Raw genomic sequence first — 20,839 nt, 5'->3', positions numbered from 1 at the left:
GTCAGTTATTAAGATATATGTTATAGTGTTATTCGTTATGAATCTCCTGCACCCTTTGGTCTATAAGATGCCATGTTGCTCTGTTTGTATTTGCATGTGTGTCTGTTCTCATACACATCCAGATTAGCCCTATGTGGCCCAGATTACAACAGGATCAGTACTACCATATATTTCCCCACCCTCTGAAGTATCACTGGGACAGTGGGCCAGCCACAGCTTTAAGAGCTTCAGACCCCATTGAATTACTCTTCTGCAAAGAGCAAAAGTACAAACTTAACCATTTACTGCAAGCTGTTAAGCAGACTGTGGTGGGAGGTGTGCATATATGAACCTTTAGGGATAAAATGCTTGTTTTAACAAGAATGAAAGAGGTACATTTATTTCAATCAAACATATGGGACATTTATAGACTCTATTATCCCACTCAGACTGTGTTGATCTTCAGGCTGCAGCTGGTAATGCATCACTGCATGAGAAATGTAACTGCACATTTCGTTAGAGGACTCTCTTGACTAATATTAACCATCATGGCCATTATCTTTTTTTTTTATACATTTTTAAATTTTACAGCCACAGATTAGATTTTTTTATTTTGTGTGACCAGCAGTACTGGATTATTTTGAATAAAATGCAAATGGCGTGTGGCGGCCTAGTGGTTACGGCATAGAGCTAGGAATCCTGAGGTTCTGAGTTTGAGCCCCACTCCCACAGACTGCCACTCTCTGAGCAAGACCCTTAACCCCACACTGCTCCCTGGGCAGCCCACGATGGCAGCCCGCTGCTGATGGGTTAAATGCAGAGGTAAATTTCTCCATTGAGAGATCAATAAAGTAAAACAATTATTAAATGATAGTTGCTTATAATTATTTACAAATAAAAAACAGTTAACTGTTATGCATTTTTATTTCATTCTGCTTAGTTAATAGTTTGACTTAAAGGCATTAAACCTCTTTTTCTGCAATTATTATTATTACAGGGTTTTTAGTGCTTTCCAGTCTTATTTGCTTTTATAAAGAGTATTTGTGAAGCTCAGCTTTTAAATTCTGCTACAGATTTTGAATTGAATTCTGGTCTTGAAAGTCTTCACAGCCTACTGTATAACATCTGATTATGCTCTACATCAGACCATGAGCTCCGGCTACTTGTAATATTTTTTTTCCTGTAAGGTTGACCGCCACCTCATACCTAAATGCTTTGCCACTCCAAATTGATTATCTTCCAGTTTTGCCCTGTATTTAGCTTCTTTATTCCTTCCAGCACCTGTAACCAATATCCGTCTCCATCTGCAGAAAGGCATCTCCACAGCGTAATGATGACTTGAGCTCTGATGTTTTTATTTTCTCTTCACGTTCCCTTAGAATTGTGTAATTTGGTTTGGTCATTTTTTGAACTTTCAGCAAAAATTTGTCTTTACATCTTCTCTCCAAGGTGCAACCAGGGAAATTGGCTCAGCTCTGACCAGAATGTGCATGCGACACCGCAGCATTGAGACAAAATTAAGACATTTCACCAAGTAAGAGTCACTTGAACTTGTACTTACTTGTACATCTTTGAATGTCCATGGGGAAAAATTCACATCTTACAAGCTTCATCCTTAGACTTTGCTGATTCATTCTGTCTCTCCTCTTTCTTGTAGTGTTCTCATGGAAGGCCTGGTCACACCACTCCAAGACCGGATAGAGGAATGGAAGAAGATGGCTAATCAGCTTGACAAAGACCACACCAAAGGTAAAAAAAAATAATGTCTAGAAAGTATAGGAAAGGGATTATGCTCAGTGTTGTAGTCTGAGTTTGGAATCTTATGTACTTTTCTGCTCTTTACAGAATACAAGAGGGCCCGTCAGGAAATTAAAAGAAAATCGTTAGATACCATTAAGCTCCAGAAAAAAGCAAGAAAAGGTGAGAGAACTCTGCAAGGTATACTTAGTAATCCAAACTATGGCTGCTGAGCTGTGCACTGATATTATAGTGAACTGGCACCATCTAGAGTCAGGACTGAGGTATTAATGTTCCCTTAAATTAAAATGTGCTGCACAGTACCATAGGCTCCACTGTAGCTATGACGATGATCTGCTTTATGAATGACAGTTATTTTCTTTCTCTTGCTGTTCTTATATTAGCCCATACCGCTGGTTTCAACTAACTCTTTCCATCAATATAGCAGCGGTATTGGCTAATCATAAACATGCATTGTGCTGCTGTTCAACGCACCTAACGCTGCCTGTTCTTCTGTCTCTCCGTCCCCGCCTGATACTGCAATCCTCCTCTGTTTCTTTCTGGCTTTTCCCCCTTGGCTGTAGAGCTTCTAGGTATGTTTGCTGCTCTTTGGCCTGTATAAGAAACTCATATTAAGCATCAAAACCACCTTGAGATCAACATCCTTTCAAAAAAAAACAAAAAAACAAAAAACACTTTGCTGTCTTAGCATTTTTAGCTGAAGGATGAAAGAGTTTGATATGCTAAAGGAATGTGCTTGCATGAGATATTGGGTGAAACTGGCAAGGGAAGATTGACTCTCCTGTCAGCTTTGTAGCGAAGTAGCTGGTTGCCAGATGTCATTTGACTGAGCTAAGCAAAAAAAGAGTCAAGAGTTTCATAATCCACCTACAAACACTTCAGAGTGAGAACTCTGTACACCGAAACACACTTTATGTTAGTTTTATCTATTATTTTTTTTAAAGTGTAAATATTGCTGGTTCATAAACTAAATTGCTGCTTTTTTTCCAACTACACTTAAAATGCACTCTGACTCATAGTGATTATTTATATATAGTACCTAAGTAATGTTCAGTGCTTTATTACCTTTTTTATAAAGACGTATTATCCGTATAAACTGCTAAAGGTTTTTGCTAATTTTTGTATATTTATTGATTCAGAACAAACTATGCTAACAAATATTTATTTCAACTAAGAGGAACTCTTTACTACACTTTCAGACTTCCCAGATCTTTGTTTCCTTTGTTTTATGTTCCTCTTTTCTTCATCTTAATCAACTTAGTTTCTGAAGGATTTGGGTCTGGGGACTGATAGCCAAGATGGAAGGTTACATTTTTAATCTGGCAAACCATGTCTGCAAAGATTCGTTAATAAGTTTTTAACTCGCTATTCTAATGCAAGACTCAATCATTACCCATTTTCAGTTTGCTGCTGAAAATGGGTCGTCAACCAGATTGATATTTAAACTGTCCTGGTGTCTCAAAAAGTTTATCCTGCCATGCAGTTTGACAAGGTTTTCAGTGGCTTGGAAATGAAACCAGCCAACAGCATCACAGAACCCCAGCAATACCTGTTCGTGGGCATCTAATGCCCACCAACAGATGTTGCAGGGGTGGGCATTAGATGCTTTGCTACACACTAATTATTTGTTTTACACAAGACTCTTTGGAAGATTTGGATTTTTAACTGATTGGATTCGGGTCATATGGCCAAAGCATGCATTTCCAGTTATTGTCCCAGTGGAGTTTATCAAACTCCACGTATTTATAATATTTGTAATGGAAAGACAGTCAAATTAAGGAATATACATGAGTTGATATTACCTTTGAGACTGCAGAGTATTTACTTGCTATGTAATATAAGTTGTTTTCTGGTGCCCCTTAAAAAAATAAATTTTACATAACAGCTTTTTGGAATGTTTATGTTGTTCTAGTTAAAGAAAGTGTTATATTCATTTCTTTCCAGACCTTTTTTACAGTGAGAAACATTTTTTTATTTTAATGGCCAATAAGTATTTTTTTCTGTTGTATATTCTTCACCATAACTCGATTTTAACTGCAGCCTGAAAATTGCTTTAAGACCCTGTGAAAGGACAATAAGTAAGGTTTTGTTTTGGGTCTCCCAAGTTAATTAGTGTGTTATTAAATAAATATGCGCCTCAAGGTTTACTTGTGTCTGCTAATTTGTGTTCAGCATAGACACAGTAAAAAATTATAATTTGCATTATTTATTATTAAATACAACTATAGTAATTTAGGTGATTTAATTAAAAATGACAGCAAACTTTTCAAAATACAATTTGGTTTTAACAGTTTTGCTCATTTACGAGTCAGCTAGAAATGCTAAGATACACATGCAGAGAATGTGTGTTTGTTCAGAAGATCCAATTAAAGCAGAAATGGAGTGTTGCTTTTTTCATTTTCATCACTCATGTAACTCTGAACATTATGCACAGTCTCCTCCTCTTCTGCATCTGCTCATCATCGTAGTTTGATGACTTCTTTCAAATACCTCCAGCTCCCATGTGCATGAACCATTCAAGTATGAAGTTTGTCAGTGCATTGACCTCTAGTCCACAGCAGCTCATCATCATTTGTTCTAATCATTTCTAATTTGTTTCATCTTCCCCCTCTCCTTGACATTTTATGCCACTGCTTCAATTATCATCTACCTCCATCGATCCTCAATTTATTTTCCTTTTGTTTATTCAACTCGCCTTTCCTCCCACGGTTTGCAAACTGCGCTACTACCCCACGCAGGCCGGGGAAACCTGCGCCCTCAGCTGGACAGCGCCATGCAAGATGTCAATGACTTGTATCTGCTAATGGAGGAGACAGAGAAGCAGGCGGTTCGAAGGGCGCTTCTGGAGGAGAGAGGACGTTACTGTACATTCATCAACTTCCTTCAGCCAGTGGTGGTGAGCAACATTTATGTCTTAAATCACTAAGAGCTCCAACGCTAAAATCTCAGTGCTTTCCTTCTCACAACTTTCTTTTCATTTTTTTGTGTTTTCTCTGCAGAATGTGGAGATTGCCATGTTGGGAGAGATAACCCACTTACAAGCCATTGTTGATGACCTCACTATGTTGACTGAAGACCCACATAAGCTGCCACCTGCCAGTGAGCAGGTAACAAAGCTGGATACTCCTAGTTCTAGTGCTATAGATCCACTTTGATATGCAGTTCATTGCTACACTGCTAAAGTTGTACTGATCACTTGAAATTTAAGTTCATGTAGGTTGGAAAACTATTTTCAACCTATTTAAATAAATGCTGGCATTTACAACCCACTTAACACTAACATCTCTGGTTTGCACATTAAGATTTCGCAATATGATTTAAATGGCCTTAATGTTTTAAAGCTGATTAGACTTCACTCTTGGTTAACTAAGGTGATAAATTACATACAACAGAAGTCCAGGTCTAGGAAGCACTGGCCCTGAGGGTATACAAGGCTTATATGCAGAGTGAAGACTGGTGTAAAAGAGGTTGAAGAAAAACCTCCAAGGCTCACTGCTAAAGAATTACAGAAGTTAACATCACATTGGGTTACTCACATTTCAGTAAAGCTGAATAAACTTTACCTACATATTAACTTTTATATTTGGCAGTCCAGAAAGATACAGTGATATTCTCTCTTTTTGTGTGTGTCCCGTTTTTTTTAATGTGACTCTTATAATAGATGTCCCAGAGCTAGCAGAAAGCCCAACAACTTTGCTTTTATAAGCAGACAATTATGACTATTGCTGTAAGGTTCTGCTTGATACTTGTATATAAAGAGAAACAAAGAGGGTATAAGAATTAAGGGGAGAGAGAAAGAGATAGAGACAGGAAAGAATGCATTAAAAGGGGGAACATGAAAACAGCAAAAACAAGACAGCATACAACCAAAGTAAAACTTAAAAAAAGCTTCAAGAGCAGTGAGTATCCCTTAGATATTCATTTATGTGGAATGCAAAACCTTTGGCAATTACACAATATTATTCAGGGTGGTGTATATCTTTAGTTGCAACTTAGTGTTTATTATTAGTGTATATCTTTGAACACCTGTATCCCAATTCCTGTGCTCATGTATGAATGATTTACAAAACTTCTTTAGAAGAAAAATCAGTAGCAGTTTTGGGTGGCCCCAGGCCAATCCTACAAGGCCTCAGAATCGATAAAGAGGCGATGTGAGCCCCACATATTCAAAGGCACCCCAGATCATTGGAACACAAGGAGGGCAGACATACAGTAGGGATGCCCACAACTACCAGTGAATAGTAGAGCTGAGCACCTGGATCCCGACTACCAAGGGGGCAAACTCAAAATAGCCCAATTTTTATATATGTGGTTGTGTATGTGTTGAGGAAAACAGAAAGCATACATACCACCAAATCTTTGAATTGTGTTTTCTTTGACAATATGACTAAAAGCTGTAGGTATATTGTAAGTTTTACAGTAGGAAATGGATCGCAAGTGATCTGATAAGCGTTAATCTAGCCACAGTCTGCAGACTTCTCTTCATCTCTGGTTGCAAGGAAACAGGTGATTATCACCCCCATGTGTTCATACAGTTGCAGCCATTCAAAATGGCCCTTTTGTCAAAAGCGAGCTTAATGGCAGCCTACTTCCCTGCAGCTCCCAGCAAAATCCTCTCCAACTTTCAGCCACTGGTGTAACCCCCTCCTTCTTTTGGGCGTCCACATTTTTTTTGTACTCACTCCACCCTTTTATTGCATTACAGGGTCTGCCCAGGAAATAACGCGTCTGTTTACATCTTAATGTCCACAAATCATGACAGAAAGAATATCTTAGTTGAAAGATTGATGTTTAAAAAGGAACTGTAAAGGGCTAGCCAAGGACCAGCCAAGAGTCCATCAAGGAAATTGGAGACATTTTGAATGGCTACTACTGTATGTGTTCAGTCTAAGATCAATGAAGATATCATTTTCATAAATTTGAATTAACAAAAAAAAAAAAAAATCACTGTTGTCAGACAGAACACAGCCACTTTATTTATTTATGTGTTCATTTGAAGTTGGCTAAGTGAAGTAGTATAATCCTTTCAAAGAAAAAAAAAATGTACAAAAAAATAATGGGTAACTTTGACTGTTTTAGCCAAAGTATATAAAATATGGTGCCATGTCACTTTACTTTTTTTTTGGTTTTGTAATTTTGTTATGCCATTCTTGATGATATTAAAATACCAAAATATAACAACTTTCGAAATTATAAAGCTATTTATTATGTGTTTTAAATGAAAAAGTTTTGAGGTGACAGGGTATTTCAATGTCATATGTTACTTGCTGTCTTGTATCCTTTAGAAGGAAAAGCTGTCAAAGTTTGGTGGGAAAACTAGAAGCGAATTATGTAATTTTACCAGAGATAAACTCAACCTAAAGTTCTTGGTGCTATTGTGTTTCTGGTGGTATTAGGAGAAAGTTAAGTGCCATGTATGTTTTCTTTTTCTTTTTATAATAGAGAGGTGTGATCTCAGAAAGTACCATTTTACCCTTTTTTTCCAGGTGAACATAGCTATCTATGATGCTGAAGTTCATGTAGATATGAGACTGAATGTATCACCAAAGACCTGTCAAACACGACGGACAGATAGTTTCAAAAAAGGGAGCTGTCAGAGTAACAAATAGTTGTTAAGTGTCTGTGGCTTGTTTTCTGGTAAAACTGATAAATCTGATTTTAAATAGTGCTTTCTTTAGTTGTATCAGATAATTTAAGATATAATATAAGGCAATGAGTGTTCTGTTTGTTTGCTAATAACTTTCTGTGTTTAGAAGTTGCGTTGGTGGTTGGTTTTGGTTATCAATAGCTGCAAGGAAGTTAAAGCTCGCCACCACAAGAAATCTTTCTGTAAAAAATTTTGATTTTATTATCAAAGCTGTAGGCATTTTGTTTCTGTAAAAAATATCATGGCTCTATTGTCATTTTCTATATAAAAAATTGCAACTATGTTTTCTAAGGTATTATATAGAAGCACATTACCAGAAAATGAAGATTTTAGGAAGTACAGTAATCGGACATAAGAGAGTAAAACGCTATTGAACAATATAAAAATAAAGCTAAAACTTCTTCACACAAAAAAGGCTAGTAAAAGAGGCACCTGCTTTTAGATAGTACACATTCACTTCAAGTTCAGTTCAGGATGCTGTAATCTCCTGTTGTTTGCAACCAGAGATGCAGAGGAAGAAGTGTACAGACTGTGGCTAGGTTAACGCTTAACAGATCACTTCATACTGTAATGCTGAAAAAATGTTTTTGGAACATTCAGTCTCATTATTAGTGTTGCACTGATACTGATACCAGTATCGGGATTGGCTCCGATCCAGCGCTAAAATGCTGGTATTGGTATCGGCAAGTATCAACAAATAGGGCACCAATACCATTTTGAGAGTTTATTCAAATATTGTCACCCATTCCAGGTAGGCAATAAAATTTTCTACTTGATTCACTTTGTATTAGTCTTTTTCCTGCTTCACAAAGGTAGGCAGCAGCTTGACAAAGCCATGGTGGCAATTAATTTACATCCAAGTAGTAAGCAGTTCTTCATATATACACACACACACATCAATTTCAAACAGATGGTATCAGTATGGTATTGATATTGGCCAATACTGCACAGCCAAGTATCGGTATTGGGGCAACACTACTCATTGTCAAAGAAAACACAACTCAAACATTTGGTGGTATTAAAGTTTACTGTTTTCTCAGACACATTCATACATTTACAACCACATATATGAACATTTATTTTTCATGACTGCAAAAATATAGTGTCAATAAAACCAGATTACCACATTTAGTGCCCATATATGACCTTTGGTGAAATGGCATACACCATTTTTCCTGGCATACATCATTATTCAAAACTGGCATGCGAGCTACCATTTTTGGCTCTTGGTGCTGTTGTTCTCTTGGCTTTCTTAAGTTCCACTTATCCAGGATTCGTTGATGCCCAAAAAATCATGTGCTACAATACATGCAGCACAGTGATTGTCTCTTTGCATTTTTCATTTCAAATTCAAAGTCTAATTTTGTCAGACTAAAACATACACACGCTGTAATGCCACTGTACCCTTCACAAATTGGTTGATACATGTTTATGGCTTCCTCAAGCAGATTGATAATGTAGAGTTTTCTTGATTTACTTTAATTCTTTACATTATCTCTCTAGGCCTGCTCCAATGTATTCCTTTTGAGGTAAGGAGGGAACAGTCAACAGAAACCCCTGAGCTTAATAGGCGAAGCTACATCTAGTGTCTGCCTTTCAAAGTTTGGTTTTAGCTAGTAATGGCTACCCACCAAAGTTTGGATCTAGACAGTCATGGTTGCAAAGGAAAATGTTATAAACAACGGGCACCATGAGAAAAATGTTTTACTTTAGGTTGGTTGGGATTGGGTTAGTATAAAACAACTGATGAGCAATATTAAAAAAAGATGTTGCAAGGTGGAGGATCTGTAATGCTGTGGGCCTGATAAACTGTTTAGTGCATCAAATATTGATTAATTTCAAATGCCAAAATTATTTAAATAAAAATCTGGTGATCTGTGTCAGAAAACGGGTCACAATTGGGTCACATTAAAAAAGTCCAAACTTTTTTTGTGATTGTTATTGAAAATGAAAAAAATGATTCCTTCCTTCCTGTGATGTGTCAGAAAGGAGGTCACTCTTGAATTTTCCCAACTAAAGGTATTCTATTGTGTTCTATTCTATTATGTTTTTATTCTATTCTAAACATTTGACATTAACCAAAGAGAGGACTCCAGAGAGAATTTGGGATGAAAATTGTGTGTACAAAATATCAACACCATGTTTATCATTAGAGAAATAGATTCTTACTCTGCCTCAGTTTATTAAAAGAATATTGCATGCACATCACTCACTTTTAAATGTAAAACTTGTGATCACTATTTTTTTTTAAATTATAATTTAAATAATTTCTGCAGGTTATTCGGGATCTGAAAGGCTCAGACTACAGCTGGTCCTACCAGACCCCTCCTTCCTCCCCAAGCAGCACCAGCTCAAGGAAGAGCAGCATGTGCAGGTACATCCTATAAACACACATGGGTTCTTTCAGTTCTCTGCAATAAAAGTCTTCTTCCAAAAATAGATAAAAACTGCTTTGACTAGGAACTTCCAGCATGCCTTTTTAATGTTATTTATGGCTATGTTGGTAATGATGGATAACATTGACTGTGAAGCTGAACAAGCACACATGCAATCTTATCATCAAACCACCTCTTAATATTGACATTTTTAGAGTATGTATGTATTAATATATATTTGATGTGCAGTCCTCACCAAGAACCTGACTACATGTGACAGACTACATGCTGTACCTGTGGTATCTTAAGAGTTCTCCAGCTTCTTGCCTTAGGCAGATTTGTCATTTTCAAGCTTCTTACAGGCAGATTACATGGAAAGCTGTCAAACATCACAGGCTGTAAGGAACCAGCTTACACAGAAACCTAAACCTGCACTTTCTTTAGAGGAATGATGATTTTTTGACAGTTTATTTATAAATGTGTGGTTTTGGGTCGAGAGAAAAGTCTGTCTTCAAACGGAACCCCTTGTAATGTGGGAGTTAAAAGGAAATCACCTTGCTTTGGTGTTAAGGTTCCTGTCAGTACTTCACTGATGCTTAAGGCAATTAACACGGCATCCTATATTTAGATTGCCATTATTTATCCACTCATAAATGTGACATACACTGCTCACAGGCTGAAGAGATGTGAGAATGGCATTTTTTTAGCAATAAAACAGCCACAAATTTGCATTAAGCTTTCTTTGGAAATAAGTGTTTTGATTTTGGCTCAGTATATTGAATATTAAAAGCAACATAAGGGTCCAATTGTTTGAATATACTTTTAACTTAATCTCAATTAGACTATGTCAAATAATACAGGCTTAAATATATATGAGACCAGGGCTCCACTATATATAATGAAAACAATTCTGTTGGCAATATATATGTATGCAAATGCAGTACTGATTTTTCCAGGGACTTTTTGGAATGCAATAAATGTTTTCTAATATAATAAATGAATGTAGTTTTTGCTTGGAAATTAGATATTTAGTCTATTTGCAGGACTCTCACTGCAGTGACAGAGACTACATTGTTCATAATGCTAAAGGTTAAAGAGAAAGTGAGAAGCAATCATGAGAGAGATGGTAATAAAGAAGATGTGGATTCATAGTAACTGAAACGATGCAATACCTGTCATCAATAACATAGATATGGTTTTAATGTTTAGTAATGTCCAACACTTGATACACCCTTGCTAACACCTGGAACTGCACCTAAGAGCTGCAGAGAAACCACACTCTTTTTAAGCCATAAACAAAACATTTATATTATTTGGACTTTATATTTGAATCTTTTTATTTCATCAGAACTGTTAAAGCTCACATTAGCTGGTTTCTGGTTTTTTTAGGGTCCTAAAACCAATGCTGCTTACAGGAGCTCAAGCTATGGTGATGCTATGACCCAGTCGTCACCTTATACCAAGTAAAATCCCTCAAATCCACATTGTCCCTTTTTTATGCTTCCAAAAAAAATGAAGCTTAAAAAATATTTGCCTTCCTTTGCTATACAGCTACACAGTACATCTTTCCTACTTCTTTGTGTCATTGTGATGAGTTAATCAGCATTTTTTATTTCAAGCCCCTCTTATGGTTACAGACTGGTAACTCTAGAATCATTACTGTATCAATGCAGAGAAACAGGATTATTTATCAAAGGAGAAGGAGAAGGAAATAGAAGACCCTTCCCGGTTTTAAATAAATAATGATTATTCAATTTGCCATGTTTAATTTGCCATTCGTCCTTAAGCCTCATCCTAGAGTATGAAGATTAATGAGAAGTGATAACTGCGGATACGTTCCTTAGGGAGATGGGGAGAGGAGTTGGTGTGGGGGAGGAGGAGTGCCGCGGGAGGGTGCGGAGTGGGTTTCTAAATGTGTGGGTGACAAAGGGAAACAACTTTGCGTGCGGATAACAAAGCAGGAGACAAAAGGCATAAAGCCAGCTCTTAATCTTCAGAGGGAAAAATAAATAAAGGGATAATGTTTTAATGCTCTTTGATGCTCCAAAATGAAAAGAACGGCATCATTTAGCCAACGTTCATGCTTGGAGCTTTTATATTCTTTTTTTTTTGTTTGTTTTTTATTTATCCCGTCCTGTTTTTGCTAAATCCTTTCCTTTAAAAAAAAAATCTCCCAGAAGACAACAAAAGGGATAAAAGCATGACAATCTTGATTATGAGAATGTTTATTATTAACACATTGTTTGTGATATTGTGCCAACAGCTTGCTTCAGATGCCATCAGCGGGAGCACATCGGCTCAGCAGCGTCTCCTCCCACGACTCCGGTTTTGTCTCACAGGATGCCAACACCCATTCTAAGCCTCCGTCACCCATGCCCTCAGATATCACTAGCCAGGTAGCTGTCTTTGTTTTGATACTGAAAAACTAAATATTGCTGAGGAACAGGGATTTTGTACTCCAAGAAAACGAGGACCGAAGCAGCCTTCCACTCCCAGGAGAATCCTCAGGCAGTAATGCTGCAGGGCAGGAGGCCACAGCAACAGTTTCACTTTCTTATCAAAGCAATACAGCGTTGTGAAAAAGTATTAACCGTGTTTCAAATTTAATCTGTTTTTGACTTTTATTTAGAAATAACTTAAGGGTTCTCATTATGAAACAAATATTGATATCTGACAAAAGATAACGGAGTAATTCAAAATGTAAGGCTGCAACTAATGATTATTTTGCAAAATGATTGTTCTGTTGATATTTTTCTTGATTAATCGATTAATAATCAAAAAGCCAAAGGTTCATTAAACAAGACTTTTTTCATAAGTAAACCAGCTGAAACTGAAATACTTCCACTTGAGGACTTCTGGATAGAGCATATTGACAGACATTTTTTTTTAATCTTAAATGCAAAATGTTTATATATATTTTTTATTTAGATATTATTACTGCTCTAAGTAGGTTGCTCGTCAGCTACAGGCATGTTTTACAGTCTGTACGCTCAATAATCAATTAATCACCATTAATCCGATTAATTGTCTCAGTCCTAAAGAAATGAAGTATTCAGGGGATTTCCTTTATTAGAGAAAAAAGATACCCAGTTCATATACAGTCAATGGCTTTTATGACATTTTGAGGTTCTAATTTGAGTGCCACTGAATAGTTCATAAACTGATGGTCAGATGTTCCCCTCAGATTTTTGTGGTAAAAAGTAGAATTCATCAATTACAAAAATGTTTCATATCCTAAACAAAAAAGCAACCTCAGATAATCTAACACCACCATGTTTGTCTGAATATAATGAATTGGTTAAACGCCTGATTTTAAAGGACCCACAACTTCTATAAGTAGGAGTCATTTTGATTTGCCAGTGTACTCAGTACTATTTTTTTTGTTCTCCATTTTAGCGTAATGGCTTAATTTGAGTGTTAATGCCTTAGAAATAGTCTTTCAACCTTTCCAACTACATTTCAGTTACTTTGTTTTATTACCTGGTAATGAATGTAGCTAGATCAGAGCATGATGTGTGGATGTTTTAAAATATTTTAGACTTATTGAAGATGTCAAGCAGGTTCTTTCTAAGTTGTGTCCTGATTTTACAGATCTGGTCGTTATTAATTCTGGCTGTGGTTAGTTATATTAGACCCAGGTTTAAAGAAATGCGGTGAAATTACTTTATCACATAGCACAAGAATGGCTTGGATAGCTTTTTACCCTTTGCAAGGTAAACCATTATTTCAAAATTCCTTTCTTTATTTACTCAGATTATCACTATTTGATATTTTATTTTTTGATCATATGAAACATTTATGTTTAGAAAAAAAGAAAGGCAAAATGAGAAGAAATGTGTAGCGGCGAATACTCAGCACTGTAATTTGCTGCTCTTTGAACCCACGATTACTTCCAGTCTGGTAAAGCAAGTGTATTTTTTTTCATGTTTGAATGTCAGACACAAATCCCTTGTCTCAGCAAGAGTTTGATAGTCAAACTGAGCTCTTGATTTTCAGTGGAATAGAGCCATATCATCTGCAAATATGAAGTTCTTATCCCACTGGAATGATAAAGTTATTCAGACTCTCATGGTCTGAACAGATTGCAGTGTATTGAAGACACTCAGCAGTGCTTCTTCACACCGACTGATGCAATGTTCCTTTGCTGAATAAATTATCTTACAGGCTACTTTATTTTCGATCTTGGCTGCAGTCTATAGATCCCATAAGAGAATTGTGAGAAAAAAAATCCTTCTGTCTAATCTTATCGGCACTATTTTTCAACTCCCACCCCTCTTCCTGTTCATTTCTTCCACCTACCTCCTTTTCTTTATTTCCTGTGCAACTACGCTGTTCTTTACTACATCTTCCCTTCCCCAGAAATCCACAAGCTCAGCCTCCTCTGAGGCCTCAGAAACCTGCCAGTCTGTCAGCGAGTGCAACTCTCCTACAGCGGTTAGTACTGCATGCATACTATGAGTACTCACTGACATGCACTCAGACACTCTGATGCATTGCACATTTGCTCTCATTGTTATCTATTGGTTAAAAAAAGACTGCTGGCTGCTCACAGCAGCCGCAGTGCAGTTTAACTTGGACTACTTCTGGATGTTAAGCACTCTGACTCAGACTTGTCTGTCAATTCCGCAGTATGGCTCATGCTCATCCTTCGGTACCTTCCGCCCTGCTTTCTCTCACACTGGCACCATCAGGCCTCTCTCTGTCATACTCCCTGCGTCCCCCACATTTAACCACTCACCTGGATCCAACAATTCTTCACCCACATCAAAGGTTCCTAGCTGGAAGGTTTGTTTTAGTTCGCAATTTTAAGTTTGGGGTTTGTATTTTTTTTTAAAACCCTTGCTACTCTGCCCTTTTTTTGTTTTTGTTATTGTTGGTGCCAACTTCACAACCACCCTCACGCTGTTGCCCATCAAGCTCAGCTTTCCAGTCTTTCCTTCAGATATGTGTTAAACAGAGAGTTAACACTGCCATAGCCTAACCCGCTCTGCAAATATCCGTGCATGCTTCTAACCAGTCAATGAGCCAGATGTGTTTGAACATCTTGGTCTGAACCCCCAAAAACTGAAAAACAGAGATACAAAGCTGAAAGTTCCTTCTGGGTTTTCCATCTGCCCTTTCAGGACTGGGTCAAGTCGAGCTCCTGTGAGCCGACGCTGGCCAGCACCCCACAGCGCAGGAGGGACTCTGTGGAAAAGATGAGAGAGCTGGAGGCGCCGCCTAGTCCGCAGGGATACTCTGGGATGCAAACAGGTGATCGGCAGAGAGCGAGAAGTGGCCCAGGAATTATTACAGCCAAGGTAGGAGAGCCCTGTGGACTTAAAATGTAAATGGCTGTGAATTAATTCCAGTGCCTCAGGGATTGGAGTGTATTTTTAATGCAAACATATGGCAGTCTATATATATTTCTCATGTATCTCTGATTCTGTGTCTGCTTTAGCATGGAGAGCCCCTGTCTCCAGCAGCCAGTACTCTGGCTATGGTTCTTACGAGAGGCCTGAGTATGGAGCAGCAGAAGAGCAGCAGGGACTCCCTGCAATACTCCAGTGGCTACAGCACACAAACAAACACCCCTTCCTGCTCTGAGGACACAATTCCATCTCAAGGTAAAACAGAGCCTGAGGAGTTTAACAATGTATACATATTTCATTCAGTCAGCAATGTCCCACATATTAAATATTTACTTTAATGGTGTTCTGTCCAACCTTAAAGCATTAAGTGCTTTTCAACAGTGTTCATACCACTTGACCTGTTCTATGTTGTATCATGTTCCAACAACAAACACTATTGTGGTGTACTATTGGGGTTTTAAGTAATAGGCTAACAAAAAATAAAGCATATGGTTGTGAAGGAAAAGATACATTTTACTTCTGAAAACTGTGTATATAATCAGCTGTCTTACTGATTTATGTTGATGCCTCTAAAGAAAATAAAATGCGAACAGCTCCTCCCAGAAGTGACAGGAACAGTGGTGTTCACTTGTGTGCAATTTATCCTCTGCTCAGGTCTCAGGGTGTGTTAGAGAAGAATGAGTGAAAAACCTTCTTCATGAAGAGAAGGGTTTAGAAAGAAAGTGATGGAGAAATGTAGTAAAGCTTTCAGTGATAAAAAATATATCACAAGCTCTTAAAATCCCTTTGAAAACTGTTCAAACAAATATTTCTGAATGTGAAATCACTGAACTGCAAACCTACCAACCCAGCCACTTACCTAAAACAAGGGGCACTTGGTAACTCTGGAGGAGCTGCAGAGATCCAAAGCTTAAAATAGGAAATATGTCATTAGGACAATTTTTATTTTGCACTGCAAAAATGGGCCAAAGAAAGCCCTGCAAAGAAAACCATCAGGAGGATTTTCTGTTACAAACAGTATAAGGGATACAGTTAACATGTCGAGGAAAATGCTGTGGTGAGATCAAAAATAGACTTCTAGCCTTTATGTAAAATCATATGAAAGAGAAATGAAACTTCCCTCCCCCCCTCTGGAAGCACCATATCAGACCAGGCATCATGCAGTGGGGATGCTTTTTTTTTTTTAGTACTTAGAGGAGAGATAGGTGGAGCTAACTATATTAGAATCGTCTCCAACCTAAAAATAAAATAGATTGGTCCTTTGTTAAGTAATCCAAAAGAAATAGCATTTCTGCATTTCTGTACAAGGCAGTAGAGAAAAAATCTAACAGACTTACAGGTTTAAGTGCAGCAAACAACATACATAAATCACTGACTTAGTTGGGCTGAAGAACAACAAAATTTAGACTTTCATGTTTCTCTAAAATTTAAATCCACGATTTCTCCCTATTGATCATATGCACTGCTTTGTGTTTGTGGCAGAAAAGTCACATAATATAGTTCAAAGAGTATAGCAGTTAAATTACCCTGTAGACAGTGCAGGAAATTTCCTTAAGTGTCAGTGTAGTTACTGTGAATATAATGGAATAAATGAGCTGCAGATGATTTCACCAAAATAACAGTTCTAAGGATGTTTATCATTTAGTATGAAAAGTAGAAACCATCGATTCACTCTTGTTTTTTTTTTTTTTTTAAGGTTCTGATTATGAGTGTTACTCACTTAACGGGGATGTTGACAATGAGAGTCAGCCAGACTTTGACAAGTCCTCCACCATCCCACGCCATAGCAACATTGCTCAGAGCTACCGCCGCATGATTCAAACCAAGCGGCCTGCCAGCACAGCAGGTCTGCCTGCAGGTAAGAGCCTGCAGGGCACTTCAAATGGCTCCGGGGGAAGTGGCCCTGGAACCATTTCCTCTGGGACGGCCACGATCCGCAGGACGCCTTCCTCTAAAACTGGAGTTAGACGCACACCGTCAACATCTGGCCCCATTCCCATCCGGCCACCGATAGTGCCAGTTAGAACCCCCACGGTCCCAGACTCTCCAGGGTCTGCTAGCCCATCCCCACGCCATATGGGGGGTGAGGAGTTTCTATACAGTGATGACCCTTCAGCTGGGGACTACATGAGGGCTTCTCCAAAGCGGATGAGTCTTCCTGATACAGCTTGGGGCTATGGAGGAGGAGGAGGAGGAATGGACAGGACTGCTCACACCCAGCCAGCCCCCAGCGCGGCTGCTCACACAGCTGAGGAGGACCCTCAGCTTGCTGCCAACCGTCACAGCCTGGTTGAGAAGATAGGAGAACTGGCAGCCAGTGCACATGCCCTCGGTGAAGGTCAGTACCCCTTCCCCAGCTCATTGTCTGGAGACATGGCTCAGCATGCGCCACAGGATTCATCAACTGTTACCCAGGAGGATGTGGATATGTTAAAAACCATTCGCCGTGGGGTGAAGCTGCGCAAGACGCTAACTGATGACCGGTCGGCTCCCAGGATCCTTCGGTAATTTAAGAAAACAGAAGCCCTTATCCACAAACTGAAGCACTCATTAAACCGAGGCACAGTGTGCAAAGAGGATACAAGGTGGTTAATAAAGACCAGCCAACAACAGAAAGACTTTAAAGTATCTGAAGTCATTTCTTTTCAGATTTGTATTACGTTCGTACAAAGTAATGCATTTATTTTGTTTTTGTTGTCATTTTTTTTTTTTTTTGGTAAGCTGTGTTGTTGTGCATCTGCTCTTCAGCTCAGTTTGTCCCAGTGGTTCCAGTGTGCAACGCATTACACGGTTGGATGGTATTGCTATTAATACTGCATTTCTTATTGTATTAATAGTGCGTATAGGGATGCATTTCCTAATGATCACAGCCGCCTTTCATTGGAAACGTGGGTGGCGGGGTGCTCTGTGAGCCTGTCTTGTTTCTCATCGTTACTGTCCAAGTATTTCTGTTTTGTTTTGTAAGCGGGGCAGCAGCTGTGTAATTTCATGTAAAAATAGAAGCAGTACAGCAGTGTTTATATTGCCGTACTCTACTGTCAATGTATTCTGCAATTAAACCAGCTTTTTACTGAAAAAACTCAGCTCAATTGTTTTTGTCAAAACATTATGAAAATGATTCTTCATTAGAGTGTGACGGTTTTCAAATTATGCGTATTTGTTTGTTTGCGGTTGCTGAAATGTGGAGCAGCCGTTATTACGGAGATAAATTAATTAGGATGTATATTTAAATGTGAAATGTGCTTTAACTATTCCCCTTGCCTTTTGAAGTTCTTTATTTCCTACTCAGTTTTTTTTAAGATGAGTAGATTAATTAGGATTTTATTTACTCAAGAGGCCACTTTATTTTAGATAATTATGCAACAGTTCATTTGCAATCATTTTATTTTTAACTCAGTACAGTAATGATAATTTTCCAGCTTTTTAACTTTAAAGTATATGACCACGTTTGTCCTCAAGATGCAACTTTTTATAAGACTGTAGTACTTTTCAAAGCCAAGTGGGGGTGCCGGAGGCCCTTTACAAGTGTTGATTATGGAGCATTTATTGGGACTTCACTGCTTTATTAGTAGTGTTTGACGGCCAAGATTAAACGGTAAGTTGAATGGCTAAAGAAACTAAGATCTATTTACTGTATTTGAAAAAAATATATATAGTAGAAAAGAAATATTTAGCAAAAATGTAAAGTACTGTTTTGTTTTCCTGAGAACAAAACGTCACTCCTAAAAACTGCAGGCGGTTTAATTTCCCGCCAAATCTAGGCCACCACGCAGCTGGGTTTATTATTGTACATTTTTGCTTCCTAGTGTTTATTAGCAGATCTGCTTAAACCTCAAACAAATTCTCATAAATGTTGAAATTCATCTTTCAGAAACGACCAAAATCCCACTCATTATTAACTGCTCACATAACTATAAAGTTTATTTTCTCCCGTCATGGCAGTGAGTGTGAACTCTGAGTTGCTTTTTCTGGTGATGTATGAGCATGAGGCCCTGCTTCAAAGAGATTGCATCAGAGGACCATTCAATAATGTGACCTTGAGTGAAAATAATCAAGAATATAGTTAAGTTTTCAAGAAAATTGAACACAAGAATGAAATAACTATGTTGCAGCAAAAAAAAAAACTCAGGTATCTGATGTGTAGCATATCACAGTGACTAAAGAGTGAAGCTAGAATAGCAGCTGCTTCAAGCTGGAAGCTTTTAAAACATAGATAGCGAGTTTTATTAAGAAAAATGCTGTTTTTTCAAGCATTATGATTATTTGGTTAAGGTTTGCTATATGTTTGCTATGTGAACTATGTGTTCTAAGTGGAAATTTCCAAGTTTAAAGATTTAAATTGTTAAAATTGCAGTTGAAATCCAAATACAGACTTTCACAGGACACATAAACGCTGATATTAAATCAAATAAAGTATTTTAGGTCAGTAAGGATTAGCAACATGATTCTTAAGCTAATCCCAAAATAACATGAGATTTTTTTTAGGACATATATTGCCTTAGTATGTGGTGGATTAGCACTGTAAATTGTATGACTCGGTCAAACATTTTGGACATCCTCTTACATGGTTCTCTTGAATGTTACTGCATTGCTCTCAATAGAAACAGTGTTTTTTGTCGGCTGCCTTTTTTCAGTCACCTTTCAGCCCTGCCCTTAAATTTTGTACTGGTCTGATATCAGGAATTACTGATGACAGCTCCTAAACACAGATTTTTTTTTCTTCAAATGACAAATTTGGTAGCATGTGTTGAATCATTGTCCATTTGGGAGACCTGTTTGTTCCAAATATTTAACTTTGCGACTGATGTCTTTATCATATTTTATATTATGATTTTTTTTTTCCCTGTAATGTCCTCTATTTTGTGACATACAATTGCCCCTCCTGCAGTGGCCACAACACAACAGCATCATGGTACCACCACCCCTGTGTTTCAGTTTTTGTGAGGTTTTGAGCTTGAAAACATAATTTTTTTAATTTAAAATGATACAGAAGTTTTATCACCAAACATCAAGTAGATTCTTCAGACTGCAGGACATGTCTCTAACATTAAAGGTCCCTCTTAATGCATGCATTTGCAAGCTAATCTAGCTTTTTATGTTGCTACTGGAGTAGCAGGTTGCCACTAACGTGGTGGCATTTCAGCCCATATTGGTAAATTCCTTCAAAATAAACTTCCATGGCAGAAAACATCTCCTGCCAGATCAGTGTTTCTGTTTACATATAAACCACCCATCAGGAATTTGGACAAACTCTTTTATTAACTGAAATTTATATTTTTTAACATGAATAACATGACCCCTTCAGACATCTTGACATTTTAGGGGAAGCATCAATCACAGCTGTTGAGGTCCACAATTATTTTTTCTGGTATGATGTCCGCTTTCCTTTGAGTTTTCCATGATTTTCCAAAATTTAGTGACCGCTGTTCCTCTGTTTTTGTGTTGTGAGTTATCCTATCAGATAGTTACAAAGCCTCAAAACTCTTATTTTGGCTTTCCCAAAGTACTTAATAAAGGGCATAGTTGTCTTTGTTTCAGCAATCACCATAAAGTTCAAGCATGCAATCAAAACATTTCAATGAAAATATTTTTACCATTATTCTGGGATTTAAAAAGTATGAATTAATTAAAAGAAATTCCATCCATCCATCCATCCATCCATCCATCCATCCATCCATCCATCCATCCATCCATCCATCCATCCATCCATCCATCCATCCATCCATCCA

The 20,839-nt window shown here is 37.7% G+C and overlaps 1 protein-coding gene across 4 annotated transcripts in view; it reads left to right on the top strand.

Annotated features, from left to right (window-relative positions):
- mtss1l (metastasis suppressor 1-like) overlaps window positions 1-18,180 on the top strand; it is a 41,768-nt gene extending 23,588 nt beyond the window's left edge. The window contains exons 4-16 of one of the 4 annotated variants that reach the window (XM_015371173.1): window positions 1,429-1,513; window positions 1,637-1,728; window positions 1,825-1,899; window positions 2,301-2,309; window positions 4,476-4,633; window positions 4,737-4,844; window positions 9,661-9,758; window positions 12,023-12,155; window positions 14,119-14,193; window positions 14,389-14,544; window positions 14,883-15,059; window positions 15,200-15,365; window positions 16,807-18,180. In XM_015371173.1, the coding sequence (XP_015226659.1) occupies window positions 1,429-1,513; window positions 1,637-1,728; window positions 1,825-1,899; window positions 2,301-2,309; window positions 4,476-4,633; window positions 4,737-4,844; window positions 9,661-9,758; window positions 12,023-12,155; window positions 14,119-14,193; window positions 14,389-14,544; window positions 14,883-15,059; window positions 15,200-15,365; window positions 16,807-17,618 (2,144 nt within the window). In that variant the 3' untranslated portion in view covers window positions 17,619-18,180. The remainder of the gene's footprint in view (window positions 1-1,428; window positions 1,514-1,636; window positions 1,729-1,824; window positions 1,900-2,300; window positions 2,310-4,475; window positions 4,634-4,736; window positions 4,845-9,660; window positions 9,759-12,022; window positions 12,156-14,118; window positions 14,194-14,388; window positions 14,545-14,882; window positions 15,060-15,199; window positions 15,366-16,806) is intronic. The other 3 variants (XM_015371175.1, XM_015371174.1, XM_015371176.1) reach the window with 3 other exon arrangements.
- The last annotated feature ends 2,659 nt before the right edge of the window (window positions 18,181-20,839 follow it).

The sequence above is a fragment of the Cyprinodon variegatus genome, unplaced genomic scaffold (assembly GCF_000732505.1).
Source record: "Cyprinodon variegatus isolate N-32 unplaced genomic scaffold, C_variegatus-1.0 Scaffold54, whole genome shotgun sequence".
Lineage (NCBI taxonomy): Eukaryota > Metazoa > Chordata > Actinopteri > Cyprinodontiformes > Cyprinodontidae > Cyprinodon > Cyprinodon variegatus.
This window is presented reverse-complemented; position numbering and strand designations above follow the sequence as displayed.